This window comes from Zingiber officinale, chromosome 8B (genome assembly GCF_018446385.1).
Source record: "Zingiber officinale cultivar Zhangliang chromosome 8B, Zo_v1.1, whole genome shotgun sequence".
NCBI lineage: Eukaryota > Viridiplantae > Streptophyta > Magnoliopsida > Zingiberales > Zingiberaceae > Zingiber > Zingiber officinale.
Genome location: NC_056001.1, coordinates 27,656,294 through 27,676,840, shown reverse-complemented (window position 1 = coordinate 27,676,840; position 20,547 = coordinate 27,656,294). Strand labels below are relative to the sequence as shown.

The 20,547-nt window shown below is 42.0% G+C and overlaps 2 protein-coding genes across 2 annotated transcripts; one reads left to right on the top strand and one right to left on the bottom strand.

Moving 5' to 3' along the window:
• Positions 1-12,858: 12,858 nt before the first annotated feature.
• Positions 12,859-15,146, top strand: LOC122014382 (L-ascorbate peroxidase 2, cytosolic-like). Its single transcript, XM_042570605.1, has 9 exons — positions 12,859-13,034; positions 13,114-13,288; positions 13,366-13,431; positions 13,987-14,035; positions 14,270-14,355; positions 14,439-14,518; positions 14,590-14,692; positions 14,778-14,836; positions 14,917-15,146. Exons 1-9 carry the CDS (start codon positions 12,874-12,876, stop codon positions 14,933-14,935), a joined length of 798 nt encoding a protein of 265 aa, XP_042426539.1. The 5' UTR covers positions 12,859-12,873; the 3' UTR covers positions 14,936-15,146.
• A 291-nt stretch (positions 15,147-15,437) lies between these two features.
• On the bottom strand, positions 15,438-18,206 carry LOC122014381. The gene is made up of 3 exons (XM_042570604.1): positions 17,952-18,206; positions 15,775-17,794; positions 15,438-15,706 (listed from the first exon to the last, which is right to left on the bottom strand). Exons 1-3 carry the CDS (start codon positions 18,189-18,191, stop codon positions 15,654-15,656), a joined length of 2,313 nt encoding a protein of 770 aa, XP_042426538.1. The 5' UTR covers positions 18,192-18,206; the 3' UTR covers positions 15,438-15,653.
• Between the last annotated feature and the right edge of the window lie 2,341 nt (positions 18,207-20,547).

Genomic DNA, 20,547 nt, shown 5'->3' with positions numbered 1-20,547 from the left:
CCCCCTGAACTACTGCTTTCATCTGACGAAGCTCCCCCTTCATCGATGCTCTCGATGCTCATTTCGGAAGAGCTTGACTCGCAGTCGTCGTCTTGATGACTTGCCATTAGAGCAAGTTCGGAGAATGCCTCGACTTCCGACTCCGACGACGTATCATCCCACGTCGCCTTTAGGGCTTTTCGCTTTTAGATAGGCTTCTTACCCTTTTTCTTGTTCTTGTTCTTCAGCTTGGGGCAATTGTCCTTGACGTGCCCTTCTTCGTCGCAGTGGTAGCAGCAGATCGTCCTTTTCTTCTTCCCCTGTGGATGGTTAGTAGATCTGGATTTACAAAGCTTCTTGAATCTTCTTACCATCATTACCATTTCCTCGTCATCGAGAGAGGATTCCGACTCTGGTTCGTCTCTCGAAGCTTTGAGGGCGACGTTATTATTGGGCTCCTTCATTCCTGCACATCTTGACTCATGCACTTCAAAAGTAGAAAAAAATTCTTCTAACGAGATCTTTTCTAAATCTTTAGAAATATAAAAGGCATATACTAGTGATGCCCATTTTGAATTTCTAGGAAATGAATTTAGTGCGTACCTTAGCGAATCTAGGTTACTTACCGTTTCTCCGAGATTCGATAGTCCGGTGATGATCTCTTTGATTCTCGAGTGCAAGTGCGCGACTGTCTCATCTTCCCCAAGTTGCAGGCTGGTGAGCTGATTCCGAAGCAGATCTCTTCTGGCGAGCTTAGCTTCGGAAGTCCCTTCGTGCAGCTCGAGGAACTTTTCCCAAAGTTCCTTTGCCGAGTGGTATTGTCCGATTCTGTTGACTTCTTGAGGTGGAAGAACGCTTAGCAGATGGTATTCTGCTTTGCCGTTCGCCACGAATTCAGCCTGCTCCTTTTTTGTCCATTTACATTTTTCCTTACCTTCTGGAGCTACAAAACCGGATTCCATTGTTAAAGTTAATTCAAAGTCTGTGGTAAAAAAATACCTGCATCAGATTCTTCCACGTAGCTAAATCTCCTCCATATTTCGGCGGGTGGATGCTTGGTCCGACCATTATCTTTGCTTCGATTGGCGGTTAGTCCTCCTGAAGCGTCTTGGCTCTGATACCACTTGTAGGACCTTTGGGCCGGCTAGAAGGGGGGTTGAATAGCCCTGCAAAAATCAAAACGCAAACACCCTTCTCGAACTCTTAAACTAACACTTGTAAAATAAGAGAAATAAATAAAAGCATAAAAGTAAAAGGCACACCGAGATTTACTTGGTTACAACCGGGAAGGTTGTTAATCCAAGAAAGCGTAGCACTAGTATCTCCTTCAGGTGGAGAAGCCTTTTACAGCAATGAAGCGCACAATAGAAACCTAAAACAGAAAAGCGTACAAGTGTAGAAAGAATGCTTGAGTTCTCAGTTGATTTACAGCTTCTGGACCAAGGCTATATTTATAGTCTTGGTCGGGGCGCCTGAAAGGGTTCCGGGCGCCCTGGGGGGATAAAACTTTATCCCCCAACGTCCAGAATGCGAAAGAGGCGTTCTGGTCAAACTTCACGTTCCGGGCGCCCCGGACTGTTCCTGGCGCCCCGGACAGTTCCGGGCGCCCCGGAGCAAAAAGTCAACTCTGGTTGACTTTTGCGTCCGGGACCTCTGCTCCGTTTTAGTCCCGCCTCGGTCCGGGTCTTCCGCTCCGGATCCTCTTACTTGGGTGATCTCTGCCATCCGGAAAAGGGCTCACCCGAACCCAACTTCCGGTCTTCTCAAGCGGGCTTCCCTCCGGCTTCTCGTCCCTCGGAATTGCCGCGTGTTTCCTTCTCGTCCGCCAGCGTACTCATCCGCAGTCTTCGTCCCTCGGTCGTCGACCTTCTCGCTAACTGCGTCTCTTGCTCCCCGAGCTATCTTCCGCTCCGGCTTTCGTCCCTCGGAACCACCGCGCGCTTCCTTCTCGTCCGCCGGTGTACTCTTCCGCAGCACCTCGTCCCTCGGACTGCCGTCCTTCTCGCTAGCTGCGTCTTCCGCTTGACTACCTGTGTTCCTAAGCTCCTGCACACTTAGACACAAGGTTAGAAACAACGCAGGACCTAACTTAACTTGTTGATCACACCAAAACAACCTTGGGGTTCCAACAGAGACGTCTTGCTTGAGGCTGGAGACGAGCTGGCGATGATGGGTCACGTGACGTTAAGCAGCAGCTTGAGGAGGCCAGGAGAGGAGAAATCGGGGAAGATAGGGGAAATAAGGAGATAGAACTTAAGTTTAATTTATATGCCTAGATTAATTAAATTCAACTTTATGTTAATCAATATAATCAACTCCCACTTAAATCGTGTACTCAAAACAAGCTTTCTCTAAGTCTAATCGACTTATCCCCTTAAAATGTGTCATACGACCTCTACTTAAATCTCAAAAAAATTATAAAAATTCTCAGAAAATTCTATAAGTTTATTTCTCTAATAATACTTATTATTTAATTATTGTATCTTCCAACAACAGAGATATGGTGTGAAGTTTTAGATATCGAGATCAAAATCTTACCTGTGATCAATGAATAAAGTGACCAAGGAGGAATCATATAAGGCCCACGTTGGGCCTGATATGGGATAATATCATTCCCAACATGGGCATAATATGAATGATATCAGACCCACGTTTATGCTTAAATTTATCGTCACGTTGGAGTACTTCTAGAGTGCTTTAAATAAGTAATGGAGAACATCGTTGGAGTTCTCGCAATACCAGCAACTCACAATGCTTGAAATGGGTGCAGTCAGACTTGTCTAGGTCTATTAGTGAGTCTTGACTGAAACCCACGGATGAACTTAGGGTATTTGGATTTCTTCAAATTCATAATTACTAGGAAGGGTTGAGCGAAGAGAAGCTAGATATGGTGTCAAAACTTAATTCTAACCACTAAAAATAAAGTTCTTGTGGCGTGCCAGTTGACACTGAACAGTGCACCTGATGAATTTCTATGAACAACAAACTCTATCAAATTTTATTTTACAAAAATAATAAGAACCATTTTGTTAAAATCATAACTTAATTTTAGTTCAAACTAAATTTATAAGGCTTTTTTATATTTCTAAGTTCACCTTGTAGACTTAAATCCAACGGTTAGACTTAGCCTATTTGAATTTCTGACAAAAATCGCAACCACTACCAATTTTTAGTTTACACAATAGAGATATGATGTGAAGTTTTAGATATCGAGATTAAAATTTTGATTGCGATCAATGAACAAAGCAGCTAAGGAGGAATCATATAAGGTCCATGTCGGACATGATATGAGATAATATCAGGTTTAACGCGAGCCTGATATCATTCATATCAGGTCCAACGTGAGCTTGATATCATTCATGTTAGGCCCGCGTTCATGCTAAATTTATCGTCACATTGGAGCACCTATGGAGAGTTTTAAATAAGTAATGGATAACACTATTGGAGTCCTCGTAACACCAGCAATTCATAATAATTAAAATGTGTACAATCAGACATATATAGGTCCATCAGTGGATTTGATTGAAATCCACTCATGAACCTAGGGTATTTAGATATCTTTAAATTCACAATTACTAGAAAGGGTTGAACTAGAAGAAACTAGATATGATGTCAAAACTTAGTTCTAACCATTAAAAATGAAGTTTTTGTGGTATGCCAGTTCGCACGGAACAGTGCACCCGATGGATTTTTATGAATAACAAATCCTATCAAATTTTATTTTACAAAAACAACAAAAATGATTTTATTAAAATCATAACTTAATTTTAGTTTAAATCAAATTTACAAGACTTTTTTATATTTCCAAGTGTACCCTATAGATGTAAATTTAACTATTGAATCTAGTCTATTTGAATTTTTGAAAAAAAAAATCGTAACTACTACCAAGCTTTTAATTTACCCAACATAAATATAATGTGAAGTTTTAGATATCGGGATTAAAATTTTTATTATGATCAATTAACAAAACAGCCAAGGAGGAATCATATTGTTGGGATCCTTCGTACGGAGGCTAGAGAGGGGGGTGTGAATAGCCGACACCAAATCGTTCGTTTCTACAAACTTGGTTAGCGCAGCGGAAAATAACACGTAGAAACGAAGGAAAAGAAGACAAACCTCAAACAAACCGATGTAACGAGGTTCGGAGATTAGGGCTCCTACTCCTCGGCGTGTCCGTAAGGTGGACGAGTCCAGTCAATCCGTCGGTGGATGAGTCCCCGGAAAACCGGCTAAAAATAACTCCTTATGGGTGGAGAAACCTCGCCACAATACCCTTGCAACAGCAAGATGAATGTACAAGAAATACAAGAAAGCAGAAGACAATACAAGTATAAAAACAATCTTGCCTTCTCGTCGACTGGAAGAAGCAACAGCTCCAAGCGCCTACAGCAGCAGGTGATCCAGCCGGAAGCTCACGCGAAGCTTTGGAGAAGCTCAACAAAACTCAAGCACAACAGCACTTAGGAACAGGAAGAAGGAAAAAGAAGAAGTAGCACCAAAGCCTTGATCTCCTTTTATAACCTGGGAACCTGCACAGTGAAGACAGAAGCCAGCGGAAAAGACGGAGCGACCCGTTGTGACTCAACGGTCGAACGTGGACCGATCAGGCTCCACCCTGATCGGTCCAGGACCCTTCTGATCGGTCTGGGGACCGATCAGGCCCTGGGCTGATCGGTCCCTAGACCGATCAGAATGCTTCACAGAAAGTTGCCCAACTTTCTGTTCGTTTCCTGATCGGTCTGTGGACCGATCAGGACACAGCTGGATCGGTCGTGGAGACCGATCAGGCTTCATGCTGATCGGTCCCCAGACCGATCAGTAAGCTTACAGAACTGATGCGCTTTGCCTTCTGTTTGTTATCTGATCGGTCACCAGACCGATCAGATACACAAACGTATCACTGGATCGGTCTGGAGACCGATCCAGAGCTTGGTTTTTTCCCAAACCAAGTCCCAAGTCTCCCACACCAACATCCGGTCAACCTTGACCTGTTGGTACATCATGCTTAGCATCCGGTCACTCCCTTGACCTGCTAAGACTCTCCACCAAGTGTCCGGTCAATCCCTTTGACCCACTTGGACTTTTCTCTTCGTGTCAAGTATCCGGTCACTCCCTTGACCTACTTGACCTTCTCAACACCAGATGTCCGATCATCCTTGATCCATTTGGATTCCCTTGCCCGGCTTCACTTACCAGGACTTTCACCTAGTTTCACTCACTAGGGTTTTCACCTGGCTTCACTCACCAGGATTTCCACAACTGCCTGGCTTCACTCACCAGGACTTCCGACTGCCTGGCTTCACTCACCAGGACTTTTCCCCGCGCCAAACTCCCTGTTTGGACTTTTCCCGTGCCAAGTCTCCATACTTGGACTTTTCGCGTGCCAAGCTACCTGCTTGGACTTTTCCCCGTGCCAAGTCTCCGTACTTGGACTTTTCCAGTGCCAAGTCTCCATACTTGGACTTTTCACCGAATCAGGTCAACCAGGTCAACCTTGACCTATGGTTGCACCAACAATTTCCCAAACATCTATTCTTGTCAAACATCAAGAATAGAACTTCTCTTCTCGTCAAAACATCGTCAAACATCAAAATACAACTCGAGTCAGGTCAACTCGAGTCGGGTCAACCAGGTCAACCTTGACCTAAGGTTGCACCAACAATCTCCCCCTTTTTGATGTTTGACAAAATTCATAATCAAGTTAGGTTAAATCGATAACCTAACTTAGGTTTTCCAATTCCAATGTTCTCTCTGAACATTCTCCGGGCATTCTCCCATTCTCCCCCTTGGGACATCTCTCCCCCTTTTTGACATACATCAAAAAGAGGGAATCAAAGTCAAGAGTTTCTTCCCAATGAAAGTCTCATACCTTTCATTGAAACCCTTAATTTCCCCCTTTATACTAAACACAACAATCAACTTAGTGGCAATCCCATATCACTAATCCTCAAAAAGTCTTAAGGAGTAAAAACTCTCCCTAAAAGTCAACTCCCCCTTGACAATTAGTTAAGACCCCCCCTAAAGGTCAACTCCCCCTTAACCATTGCACCAACAATGTCTTGGAGAGTTTCAAACCTTTAGAAACCCGAAACTCAACTCCCACAGCTGAAATTTCAGACCACAGTCGAAATTCAGCAAATTCAGCGCGCCTGATCGGTCACCGGACCGATCAGGACCCCTCTGGATCGGTCCCCAGACCGATCCAGCCTTCCCTGGATCGGTCCAGTGACCGATCCAAGTTCAGATCAGGCGGTTTCTGATTTCTTCTCTCCCGAAATTCAGAAACTCACAACAAATTCCAGAAAATTCGAAAAATTATGAAATTTTGAGGATACATTCCTCATACCATATACTATCAAGGAAAAATAGTTTTCTATGAAAATAACTTCCATTTTCAAATCTTGATACAAAGTTCAAAAGTCTTTGAAATAGTTCAAAGTTAACTCATCTTTGTATCAATTTGCTCAATGATGAATGCTATCACTAGAAAAGCTTCATCAAGGTTTTTCAAACCAATTTCAAAATGATTTTAAACCTTTTAATTTAGGACCACAATCTTAGGGCTATATGTACATGACTTGTACATAAGCTTTCCCTATGATCCCCAATCTCTTGAGTTAGGCTCATCTAGGTACAAGAACTATGTACCTTGATCCTAACTCATGATCCTAATATCTCACACACATCTAAAGTGTATCAAACACATCCAAGTCAATTTTGATGTGAGATATGAGTTTAGGTTATCTTAGGCTAAGTTCTCATGCATTTTCTAAACACCAATTTGATCTCAATATCAAATTGTGTTTTTATCCTTAAATCAATTTCATTGATTATTAATGCAAGAGAGGATGACTTGGCATGAAATAATATCATAAATGAAAACATGTGCCAATGTCATGATGTTATGGCATAAAGTATGAAACTTAACTAAAGCATGACATATAAAGAACCTAAGCTTTATCATGACATATCAAATGATAACATTAACCATGGTGTCATGACATGTGAGGCAAATAATCATGGCAAGATTTAGCATGAATAAGACATACCTAGATTACCTATCTAAGTATCCTTAGCCTTAGCTAATACTTAAGCTTTAACCCTTGATTGCCCTAATATGTCAAAATCCTAATTTTGACACTTCTTGAACTCTAGATTCATTCATGCCACTTAAAGATCAAATTTATCCTCAAATCTTGGCATGTTTCGTTTTTCCTCAAGAGTTCTCTAGATTTTCCCAAATTGTGCCAATTGAAATTAACATCATCATTTTCCATGATGGCACATTTTACTCTTCCAAGGAGTAAATATTCCATTTCATTTTCAAAGGTTCCCAAAAACCTTGAAAATGCTCCTTGAGTGTCAATTTCCTCAAAGTTGGGCTAACTACCCTTCTAATCGGAGTTGATACTCTCTAACCCATCTATGGGGTAGAGAAGATGCTCCTAGGAACCCAATACCTATTTGAGCTCATTGGGTTCACTAAATATTCACTAGGGATAACTTCCCTAGCAACCCTCCTAATGACCCTCTTAGGCTTTAAAGCCTTGGTCATTTGGGACTCATCAAGATCAACTCTAGGGGTGACTCCCCTTGTGACCTTGGTGGTGGTTTTCCTAGCCCTAAATTTTGTTCCATAATTGAATAGAACATTATGATAAGTGGGCTTGACCACTTGGAACTTAGGTTTGTGACCCAAACCTTTCTTGTCCTTGGACATTGGTTTTTGACCCTTAAACCCTAGAGTCAAATCCTTAAGAGCCTTTTCTAGAGAGTCAAGTCTTGACCTCAAGACTTGATTTTCTTTCTCTAATACCTCAAATTTTAATTTATCATTCTTCTTTGAGGTGTTCCTAGGCATATGTCTAGTTGTCTTGGGGTTTCTACCTAGGTTCTCCTTAGCCTTAGATGAGTTAATCCTAGGGTTGGCCTTCCTAGTGTTATCCTTATCTAGGCTTACATGTTTGGCTCCTAAGCACATATATTGATTCCTAAGATTATCATGCTTATCATTCTTGACAATTGCAATAAAACTACTAGCATGAGTCTTATTATTATTGTAAGAATGTGCCTTAAATGTTACCTTAGGGTTTGCCTTAGCTCCCCCTATCGACGTGCTCGGTCTCTTGTCCTTGTGAGATTGTCTCCCCCTCGGACATTGACTCCGATAATGTCCCCTTCACTTGCATTGAAAGCACACCACGTGCTCTTTGCCTTTGCGTATCGGGACTCCGGCTTTCTTGACCTTTGGCGCCGGTGGAGTCTTCCTAACCCTCTTTGGACACTTACTCTTGTAGTGCCCAAATTCCCTACACTCAAAGCACATTATGTGTAATTTGCTAGAAATTAAAATGCTTGAGTTACCTAGGTTTGAGGATGGATGAACGCTCTCTCCTTCATCCCTTCCGGAGGTAGAAGCTTCTTCTTCTTGCTCCGAACTTGAAGAAGAACTCTCCTCTTCTTCTATAGATGTTGAGTGGCCCTCAACTTCTAAATCCATTCCTCCATGATGTGAACTCCTTGGCTCACTTGACTCCTCTTTATGACTTGAAGTGGAGTTCTCCTCATGGAACTTTGCCAAGTTATTCCACAACTCCTTGGCATCGTTATATCCACCTATCCTACACAAAACATCATTAGGTAAAGAGAATTCAATGATTTTCGTTACCTCATCATTGATGGTTGATTGGTGGATTTGCTCCTTGGTCCACTCCTTCTTCTCTAGGGTTTCTCCTTTCTTGTCCATAGGAGGCTTGAAACCTAATTGAACACAACTCCAATTTTCAAGGTTAGTCATAAGAAAATACTTCATTCTTACCTTCCAATACGCGAAGTCGCAGCACTCGTAGAAGGGTGGAAACGTGATGTCTTCTCCGAGTCGATCCATTCTCTAGCTTGTGCTCTCACGGGTGTTAATCCGACGAAGAGCGCGCCTCGCTCTGATACCACTTGTTGGGATCCTTCGTACGGAGGCTAGAGAGGGGGGTGTGAATAGCCGACACCAAATCGTCGCGTTTCTACAAACTTGGTTAGCGCAGCGGAACATAACACGTAGAAACGAAACGAAGGAAAAGAAGACAAACCTCAAACAAACCGATGTAACGAGGTTCGGAGATTAGGGCTCCTACTCCTCGGCGTGTCCGTAAGGTGGACGAGTCCAGTCAATCCGTCGGTGGATGAGTCCCCGGAAAACCGGCTAAAAATAACTCCTTATGGGTGGAGAAACCTCGCCACAATACTCTTGCAACAGCAAGATGAATGTACAAGAAATACAAGAAAGCAGAAGACAATACAAGTATAAAAACAATCTTGCCTTCTCGTCGACTGGAAGAAGCAACAGCTCCAAGCGCCTACAACAGCAGGTGATCCAGCCGGAAGCTCACGCAAAGCTTTGGAGAAGCTCAACAAAGCTCAAGCACAGCAGCACTTAGGAACAGGAAGAAGGAAAAAGAAGAAGTAGCACCAAAGCCTTGATCTCCTTTTATAACCTGCGAACCTACACAGCGAAGACAGAAGCCAGCGGAAAAGACGGAGCGACCCGTTGTGACTCAACGGTCGAACGTGGACCGATCAAGCTCCACCCTGATCGGTCCAGGACCCTTCTGATCGATCTGGGGACCGATCAGGCCCTGGGCTGATAAGTCCCTAGACCGATCAGAATGCTTCACAGAAAGTTGCCCAACTTTCTGTTCGTTTACTGATCGGTCTGTGGACCGATCAGGACACAGCTGGATCGGTCTGTGGACCGATCAGGACACAGCTGGATCGGTCGTGGAGACTGATCAGGCTTCATGCTGATCGGTCCCCAGACCGATCAGTAAGCTTATAGAACCGATGCGCTTTGCCTTCTGTTTGTTATCTGATCGGTCACCAGACCGATCAGATACACAAACGTATCACTGGATCGGTCTGGAGACCGATCCAGAGCTTGGTTTTTGCCCAAATCAAGTCCCAAGTCTCCCACACCAACATCCGATCAACTTTGACCTGTTGGTACATCATGCTTAGCATCCGGTCACTCCCTTGACCTGCTAAGACTCTCCACCAAGTGTCCGGTCAATCCCTTTGACCCACTTGGACTTTTCTCTTCGTGTCAAGTATCCGGTCACTCCCTTGACCTACTTGACCTTCTCAACACCAGATGTCCGATCATCCTTGATCCATCTGGATTTTCCCTTGCCCGGCTTCACTTACCAGGACTTTCACCTAGTTTCACTCACTAGGGTTTTCACCTGGCTTCACTCACCAGGATTTCCACAACTGCCTGGCTTCACTCACCAGGACTTCCGACTGCCTGGCTTCACTCACCAGGACTTTTCCCCGCGCCAAACTCCCTGTTTGGACTTTTCCCGTGCCAAGTCTCCATATTTGGACTTTTCGCGTGCCAAGCTACCTGCTTGGACTTTTCGCGTGCCAAGCTACCTGCTTGGACTTTTCCCCGTGCCAAGTCTCCGTACTTGGACTTTTCCAGTGCCAAGTCTCCATACTTGGACTTTTCACCGAATCAGGTCAACAGGTCAACCTTGACCTATGGTTGCACCAACAATTTCCCAAACATCTATTCTTGTCAAACATCAAGAATAGAACTTCTCTTCTCGTCAAAACATCGTCAAACATCAAAATACAACTCAAGTCAGGTCAACTCGAGTCGGGTCAACCAGGTCAACCTTGACCTAAGGTTGCACCAACACATATAAGGTTCACGTAGAGTATGATATAGGATAATATTAGGTCCAATGTAAGTCTGATATTATTCATATTGGGCCCAACTAGGGATTATACAGTCCATCCACTGCCGGCTGCCTCCGATCGCCTGACTCTATTTAAAATTATAACCTAAGTGGAAAAGTGAATTCAGAAAAAAATCATAACCAATTTTAAAATTATATATATATATATATATATATATATATATATATATATATATATATATATATATATATATATATATAAAATATATTCGAATCCAAAAAAAAAATAATTTTCTATAAAATAATAGGATAATATTATCCTTCTCTGGGACTCCAGATGGATGCTTCGTGTGTACCGAACTATTTTTTTGCTTTTTTAATTAATTTATTTAAATATTATTTAAATTTAATTCAAATAATTGTTGAAGCCGATCTCAAATAACTACTAAATGCCATTACAGTAATTTTAAGAATTTGATTTTTTTTTAAAGTGATGTGATTAAATTCAAAAATACTAATCAAGTTATAAATAATTTTTATATAAAATTATTTTATATACAGTATATTTTGATTAAATTGAATTTAAAAATAATTTATTTTTAACTCATTATAGCAGTTATATCCTAGCAGCTATATCATAGCTGTTAAGCATATTTTTAATACAAAAATATAGTAAGATGCTCTTTTAATTTTATTTTTTTAAATGATGTGTTTTTTTACTATTGCCTTTGAACTTTTTAGGATACATAAACTAATTATGGAAAATGTAGTTCATAATTTGATAATTCATATGAGTAAATATAAAAATGGTAAAATGGGCATGGAATATTAAAATGTTCTAAATATTATTAAAAATTATTATTTGAAAACTTCATTACATTCCAAATTTCATATTAGGGAAATAGACAAAAATAGCAATAATATAATAGAAGGTCATTATATATATAATCACATAAAGGCATTAAATAAAATGTAAGGATTTTTAATTATTTGTTGCATTTAAAATGGAAATGAATGAAAAATTGAAATTAATTAATTATAATTTATGGTCAACTAATGGAAAAGGGGAAAGAAAAGGTTTTGAAAATTATTAAAAGATACGGAAAATATTTAACGATGCAATACAACAATAGAATGATAATAGGAAACTGTCAATAACAATGGAAGGATTAAAATAAAAATTAAATCAACATGTTTTTTATATATATATATATATATATATATATATATATATATATATAATTGATATGCTGCGGATAAAGCAGTGCGGACCGCTGCGGACATGCCTTCCTGATCGGTCACCAGTCCGATCAGGGAACCTCCTAATCGGTGTCTGGACCGATCAAGGAACCTCCTGATCGGTCTGTAGACCGATCAGAAAATGATCAGAGTCCCTGATCGATCAGGAGGTTCTCTGATCGTTCCAGAGACCGATCAGGAGGTTCCCTGATCAGACTGGTGACCGATCAGGAAGGCATGTTCGCAGCGATCCGTACGGCTTTGTCCGCAGCATAGCAATTATATATATATATATATATACAGAATTGATCTGCTGCGGACAAAGCCCGTGCGGACCGCTGCGGACATGCTCCTGATCGGTCTGGTGACCGATCAGGGAACCTCCTGATCGGTCTCTGGACCGATCAGGGTCCTGATCGGTCACCAGATCGATCAGGACGCATGTCCGCAGCGCTCCGCACGGGTTTTGTCCGCAGCATATCATTTCTCTATATATATATATATAAATATATAATAAAAAGTTAATTATAATTATAATAAAAATGTGGAGTCGCTGTCGATTTATTTAGATAATAATAAATATTCGAATATTTAAGGAATTCTTTACTTTACACGACAGCTTTTGGAAACTAATTATAATTATAATAAAAATGTGGAGTCGCTGTCGATTTATTTAGATAATAATAAATATTCGAATATTTAAGGAATTCTTTACTTTACACGACAGCTTTTGGAAACCGCCGCCCAGACTAGTACCCTGTAGGGCCCGCCACGGTAGGCCATCAGAATAGCTCGAAGACTTTGTGTCTGGGACGAACAGGAGGAATCTTCTGCGTTCACACCTGGTCCCATTGGCTCCGTTTCAGCCGTCGATATGGCGGAGATCGCAGTCGACGGTGGAGAAGCGACAACGGCCCCGGGTATCGTGCTCCACTCTTCGCTGTGGCTATAAAAGGGAAGAGTGATGGCAGAAGGCGATGAATCGAAGAAGCGAAGCGGCGAGATGGCGGTGAAATCGTATCCGGAAGTGAGCGAAGAGTACAAGACGGCGGTGGCGAAGGCCAAGCGGAAGCTCCGTGGCTTCATTGCGGAGAAGAGCTGCGCCCCGCTCATGCTCCGCATCGCGTAAGCTTCATTTTGATCTCTTTCTTCGTCTTCTTCGTCCTCTTCTTCTCTTGTTCGATGCTGATCTGTTGGATCTCAGATGGCACTCGGCGGGGACGTACGATGTGAGCACGAAGACAGGAGGGCCGTACGGGACGATGAAGTTCCCGGAGGAGCAAGCTCACGGCGCCAACACCGGCCTCGACATCGCCGTCAGGCTTCTCGAACCGATCAAGGAACAGTTCCCCATCCTCTCATATGCTGATTTCTACCAGGTTCTCTAGATCTGCCTTGATCCTTGTGCTGATCTCAAATAAATCGTTAGTTTTGAAAATGTTTAATTACTTGGCAGCTCGCCGGTGTTGTTTCCGTCGAGATCACTGGTGGGCCAGAAATTCCTTTCCATCCCGGACGGGAGGTGTGAATCTATCTCCCTAATTTCGTTCTCAAGTATAAAAAAAAATATCTTAGTTGTTGATCAGGTGAGACGCATAGTTATTCGATTTAGGGGTTTGGCAATGGTTTGATTTGTCTCTGTGGATTAGGGTCATTTGGCCAATGAATGAATAAATTCCATGAATAACAACATTTCCATGAATGCTAATTTTATGTCTAGCAATTGCCTACAAAACCCAATTATGGCAATATAAGATTTTCTCAATAAATATTGCTTATGAAGATTAACCAAAATATAGTACCAATAGAATGGAAGTATGGACTTTCTGCCATGCCTTTATCTCTATGCCGCGCCCATATATTTTTGTCACAATGTGCTCACTTCGAGTAATAAAACTACTATGCATATATGAGGCAGTTTTATTTCATCTTGCGTTATCGTTGGGACTTGTTTGCATAGTTAAGGTATCTCACAAAGTATGAATAAAGTTTTCTTAGAAATTAGTTGGTGAAGGCCACCATTAAGAGATTTCAATAGCAATTTGCACTAATTGTGTGCTTGTTTTTCCTATTTCAGGACAAGCCGCATCCTCCTGAGGAAGGGCGCCTCCCTGATGCCACAAAAGGTATGTAGTCCAAGGCTTGTGTAGACATTCTCAAGTCAGATACATCGTAGGTTTTGTTCACTTGTCGATGTCCGTGACTTTTAGAAAAATAAATCTGTGTCAATTTTTCTTTGGCATTTGTCTGAATGGTCTGAACAAAGTTCCTGTCTATATTTTCTTGAGCATTTTCTATTCAGACAATCTTCTCGAGTAGATTCTCTTTCAAAATTGTTCTAATGACATTTGCTCATTCAGGTTGCGACCACCTCAGGCAGGTGTTTGGTGGGCGAATGGGTCTTAATGATCAGGACATAGTTGTACTCTCTGGTGGCCACACTCTGGTACCTTTCGCCTCAATATGTCGGTGATTACATCCTATTAATCTATGAACTTTGTTTGCTAAGGCACTTTCAACTCCCTTCAGGGAAGATGCCACAAGGAGCGTTCTGGATTCGATGGACCCTGGACCACCAATCCCCTCATCTTCGACAACTCCTTCTTCAAGTAAAGACCTTTCTCCCTGAGATAAATACATATGCCTTTTCACTATGGTGTTTTTATATTTTCAATCGTAGGGAGTTGCTAACTGGCGAGAAAGAGGGTCTTCTCCAGCTGCCTTCCGATAAGGCTCTTTTAGACGATCCTGTCTTCCGTCCCCTGGTTGAGAAATATGCTGCTGTATGCCTTCTCATATTTCCGAATCCTCTTCTCTTACAGTTGATCCAACAATTTGCACTAAAACATTAAAACAACTTCCCTTCAGGATGAGGATGCTTTCTTTGCTGACTATGCCGAATCACACTTGAAGCTTTCGGAATTAGGGTGCGTGTTCTCACTCATCCATAAACAAAACTACAAATTTTGCAAACATGCTTATCGTTTAACCTTGTTTCTGATCATAGATTCGGAATTTCGGCTTGAGGAACTCGGTCAGTTATTTCTGAATGAATTGACGTATGCGCAAGGATTCAAGGTTCTTTTTAATAAACGTTTAGCAGATAGTAAATGTTCAGGTTTTGGCTTTACTTCTCTACCAAGAACAGTTGTTGATTTGATTTCGTATGAATGCCGTCCATGTTGCTTTATCATATGAATGTTTCTGGTTTGAATAAGAGCATGGGTTTTCGCTATAGCAAGAGGATTAATCTTACTTCTCTCACGTTTACTAAACAATAGTGTAGAAATGGCGCGCGATTAAAGATTCACTGACCGAAAAGGTAAAAGTAACGATACACTGAATCTTCATCTACTCGCCTACTCTTGTTCGATATCTAGACAATGATAATCCGTGTCTTCATCTGCTACCCTACTCACGTCTGATATCTGACATCCATCTGACTGATGAAACAAATAAAAGTTATGATTTGCTGCTTGTATACGTTACAGATGAAATAAAAAGTCACAATTCTCTAAAACATACCAATGACCAGCAACCATAAATAGTTAAGCCAACAGAAGGAGCTCACTGTACTATTAATATAATTACAACATACCCTAACTGATTATGTAGTAGCCGCGCAAATAAATATTGCACAATGAGAACGATATACCAGTACAAAGAACTAAAATCGGCCAACGAGAAAATGGAAAAAATCTAGAAGAGCTAAGTATGGTCATCCAGAACAGCGTACCCATCATCTCATCCATGGGCATCGGCACACATCTCGTCTGAAATAACTTCGTTCTTGTGAACTGAACAATCATGGATGATAATAAGAACACGATAAGAACAACAACGAATGATCACACAACGACCATACCTGAAAAGGTTGTGTCAGGTTCAGCTTCAGAAGGCAAGGAGTCTTTCGGTGAAAACTCTGAGGACCTGTTACTTGGATTTAACGAATTACCCTCCGAATTCATATCCGAAATTTGTTGTTCAACAGGTTGCTGCTGCTTCTTTTGCTTCTTCATTTGTTGTTCTTCGGTGTCCTGCCCATTGGATACTGATTTTTCATCCTCACTAACTGCAGTGCCTGCTGGACGCATCTCATCTGAGGAATTTTCATTTGAGACGCTATTAGTTTCTCGCATAGACTTCTTCTGTTTAAGGATAGCACTGCTGCCCCGTTTTCTACGGGTCACTTTAGATGAACTTCTACGAACTGTTTCACCATTAGGCTTCAGCATAGGAGGTGATCCCGTCATCTGCCCTGCTACCCGGCGCATCAGTTCCCCGAACTTGGACTGTTGTCTAGAACTCGAAGTCTGTGATTTGGACACGAAATCTCCTAATGCGTCGAGTTTTTTCTCCTTTCCCTTCCCTATATCATCGACATCAAAATCCTCCACTTCCAGTTTTCTGTGAGATGAACGTGAAGTACCTTTGTCATCATCTGAACCCTGAAGATCACTCTCTTCGATCAGTTTTGACACGCTCTTCCTTTTCCTACCACACTCAACTACATGTCTCTCTGTGCCAACAGAGCTCCACCGGCGTACTGACTTTGTCTTTCTCGAATCAGTATCTGGAGAGGGGTCAAAGAATCTTTTACCTGATTTTTTCAGTTTGGATGGTGGACTCTGCTCCTGTTTGCCGATCAGCTTAGAAGTTTGATTTGGGCGATCAGCAACTTCTTTGCCTGATCTTTTGTTCTTAGATTGCGAACCCTGTTTCCCTCTGTTAACTGAACCCCCATTATCTCTTGACTTTCTCTTCATAGAACCTTCATCAGAAGAAGTCGAACTTAAGAGGCCTGCAACTTCTTTACCTGATATCTTTTCCTTAGATACTGAACCAAGCTTCTCTTTGCCAACCGAGCTCCCTTTGTCGCCTGACTTACTCTTCTTCCTAGAAGCACTATCTAAAAATTTTGATAGAGAAGCCTCAATGTTATCCTCTAGTCCTGCCCCAACAACGAACACAGGAAGTTCAGAATACCCTTTTGAGCGATAGAAGGCTTTCAACTGAGATTTGAATATTACGAGCTCCAACTTGTCTACCCCTTCATTCAGTGACCGTGCCAATGCTCGGATAGAACCAATTAACCTAAGAGGATCAAAGGAGCTTGCGATCCAGGACCGGTCAACAGCATAGTTGGTAGTTCCTTCTCGTACACCAGCATTCTCAAACTTCGAGTCCCGAAGTCTAGCATAACCTTCATCCCTAAAACAGGGGCATGCCATTCCCAAATCAACACGCCGTGAAACCTCCTGAAGCGCGGCATTCTTAGCGATTAGAAACACGTCCATGCTGTTTTGGTTTGCCAACTGCGAAAAGTGTTTCTGGAAAGGCTTCAACTGTGAATCATCGCACCAAGCGAAGGTTTTGTCTCCGAAATAAGCAACTAGATAGTGATCCTTTTTCCGATTGTTCGATGCCATCTCGGAGGCATCAAAAGGATCGAATATTTGAGCCGGCCACCATGGGTGGCTCCTCACCTTACCCCAAACCAAATCAGAAACTGCAAACACAGTCTTGTTCTCATCCTGAAAGGGGCAGCAACAAGAATCATGCTCATCGAGAACCGCAGCAGATTTCCGCCGCCTTCCCTTCTTTCGCTTTGCACTGGATCTCACACTTCGGTCCTTCGATTTCTCATCGACCACATCATCGTCTGCCTCCGTATCTTCGGCTTCCACGGTAACCTTCTCGGTTTCAGCTAAACCGCCGCCTCCGGAGTCCGTCCGGTCATCGTGTTTGCCAATCGCCGCCTCAGCTTGTTCAGCTTCCTCCGCTCCGGTTAGGGTTTCCGGCTGTTCTCCAGCAGCGAAGTTGAGGTCGAGGAAGCCATCTCCGGGCTTAATCTCAGAATCCATGTGGCCTGGACAGGTAAAACCCTAAGAAAGTCTGAATTTTTTTCATCGAATCGCAAACCCTAGAAATCTTACAACATTCTCGGAGATCGAAAGACGCGATCAAACACCATGAATTCAAGAAAAAAAAAACGAATAATTGAAGAGAAATTGGACAGAAAGTCAACTTATTGCAGCTTACCTCGATCGTAATTTCTTGCTGTTTCCAGATCGAGAAAAAAATGGGGAATGGAACTCGACGAGAATAAAGGGGACGAATGGGGTTGGATTTGGGGGACGAGGTCAACTCACGGTTCGGTAAGTTCACCGGGGCGGTTTTTGAACACTGAGCGCCAAGTAGTCTCGTGTTCGAGAGCGGGCGACAGCCGGGGGTATTGTTCACTGGCCGGTGGCGGTAAGCGGCATTCAAATCCCCTGGCATACTGTAGGCCGAGACCGCCCACCGCCAACGGTTTGGGCCTCCTGTTTACTTGGAGAGAAAGTAGAGAGGAGAAAAGATTTACGAAGGAAGGGAAGAGGGGAAGATAGGTTTTATAAGTTTTGCTAATTACTCGGAGAGAAACTATGTGGGGGTGTGGAAGGTTAGAAATATTACAACACGTTCATCAATTTTCTTTCTTCAAAATCTAAAAGAAAGCGAATTTTATTCATTTTTCATTTTAGGTCTCTTTTAATTTACAGACATATGAATTCTCCTTTTAAATCTCGTTTTTTCACATGATTGAATTTGTTTGTGTTAAAATTGCATGATTGAATTGCTTATAGCAGAGTATTGACGATAGATATTAGGGCATTCTTCCCTATTTTCCATCATCCCTAGTAAACAACCCTTAAGAGTTTTTTTTCCATATTCACTATTATATAACTTGTAGGATAATCCCGATGGAACATCATATTGTATTTAAGATAGAGAAGCTATACCGTGTTCTTAGTTGGTTCGACTAGTACTTTAGACTTGCCTAGTCGAATCATATAAATATTCATATTTTTCGTTAAGCTCTAAAAATATCGATACCGGTAATAACCATGTGAAGAAAAAAATACTTGACACTTTTAAGTGAAAAAAAAAGAGACAAATCACTAAATGGAGGTGCAATACAAATCAAATTGCAAAGACTTATTTACATGTAAAATTCCAATCACCACTTGGGGCCTCATCTACTCGTAAGTCAAGTATACACTAATGTCCATTTTCGATCTAACTCTAGCCATACCTTATCTACTTAGGGTTTACCCAAATTTGTACTCATTAGTGACTAAGATTTCATCGTTTACTTTTGCATACACCTTGAAGTGAATTAGGTTGTTGTCGAGAGTGTGTTCATCCTTAGAGTTGGTGTACAGTGACAAACCCTATAATCAGAACTATAGCGCATGCACTAGGGGGGTGTGGAAGGTTGGAAAGATTACAATACATCGTCAACTTTTTTTCAGAGATTTTTACTTTTATATCTTCAACCTCTTTTAATTTTACAAACCTATGGATTCTCCTTAAACTCCCGCTTGGTTCTCCCACAGCATTGAATTTGTTCGTGCTAAAGTTAAATGATTGAATTGCTCATAGCATAGCAACTTGACGATAGATATTAGGGTCTCCTTTCCTACTTCCTATCATCCCTAGTAAACAACCCCTAAGAGCTTTCTTCTTCTCTATTATATAACTTGTAGGATAAGATCCCGATGGAACACTACCATATTGTATTTAAGGGAAAAGCTAGCAAATATATATCGTATCCTTAGTTGGTTTTGTTGGATCGTGAAAGTCAATAGAGGGGAGATAAATATCGATCGAAAATGTTCGTAGAGAGTACGCAGCAAAAAAGAATAAAAGCAATGCTAACAAGAACCAATTTACTTGGTTCGGAGCCTTAGTTGACTCATACTCCAAGTCCCGCACTCGTCGAATGCTTTCGTTAGACAATTCACTAGCAATTCGAAAAAAAATAATTACAAAATTAAAGTACAGGAATGCTAAATAGATGAAATACCGACAACAATTAAGGAAAAAGAAAGAAGCACGTTGTCGGAGAAGCTTCGCAGTGTCGCAGGAGCACAACGTTGTATAACAAGAGTTGGAAGACGTAGTTGTGAGTTGTATTTTACTTTGGGGCGAGACCTCCTTATATAAGATGCTCCGGGCGCCTGGATCCCTTCCAAGCGCCCGGACTGTGACGTAGGTCCAGCCAATCAGCGCGCTCCCCATGACGACAGGATAGAATTTTTGCCTTCGGGCTCTCGGAACAACTTCGAGCGCCCGGATCTCTTCCGGCCGCCTGGACCACCTTTCTTTAGAATGTCCTCCTGCAAGAAAGAGTTAGTCCGAGGCAAAAACAATAGTTTAAACTACCCTGCAAAACATACGTTAGCACAATAGAAAAAGAATAGTAATTAGTAATTAGATTCCATCTCACAGAGACCGGAATCTAGTCAAGATCTCAACTTAGAGTTCTGAAATGGTTTTAAGTTGAATCGGCGCCTAAGTTCCCTAATCGGGAACGCGTCCTCACTAGGTCACTCCCCTCCAGTGACTTACCTTAACTTACCTGTCAGACGTCCGGTCAGCCCGTCGACCCGTCTGAGCTTCGTGCCAGCTATCAGGTTAGCCCGTCGACCTAGCTGGACTTTTTTCCAGACATCCGGTCAGCCCGTCGACTAGTCTGGGCTTCGTGTCAACTATCAAGTCGACCCGTTAACCTAGCTGGATTTCGTGTCAGACATCCGGTCAACCCGTCAACCAGTCTGGGTTTCTCCTGCACACTTAGTTAAAGTGTTAGATC

Bases quoted from the DNA above. Each gene is read 5' to 3' on its own strand.
- LOC122014382 (XM_042570605.1), top strand. From the start codon at position 12,874: ATGGCAGAAGGCGATGAATCGAAGAAGCGAAGCGGCGAGATGGCGGTG. The intron at 14,036-14,269 runs GTATGTAGTCCA...TTGCTCATTCAG, and splicing joins CCTCCCTGATGCCACAAAAG to GTTGCGACCACCTCAGGCAG. The intron at 14,356-14,438 runs GTACCTTTCGCC...AACTCCCTTCAG, and splicing joins TCTCTGGTGGCCACACTCTG to GGAAGATGCCACAAGGAGCG.
- LOC122014381 (XM_042570604.1), bottom strand. From the start codon at position 18,191: ATGCCAGGGGATTTGAATGCCGCTTACCGCCACCGGCCAGTGAACAAT. The intron at 17,795-17,951 runs GTAAGCTGCAAT...AGACTTTCTTAG, and splicing joins AGCAAGAAATTACGATCGAG to GGTTTTACCTGTCCAGGCCA. The intron at 15,707-15,774 runs GTATGGTCGTTG...ATGATTGTTCAG, and splicing joins ACCTGACACAACCTTTTCAG to TTCACAAGAACGAAGTTATT.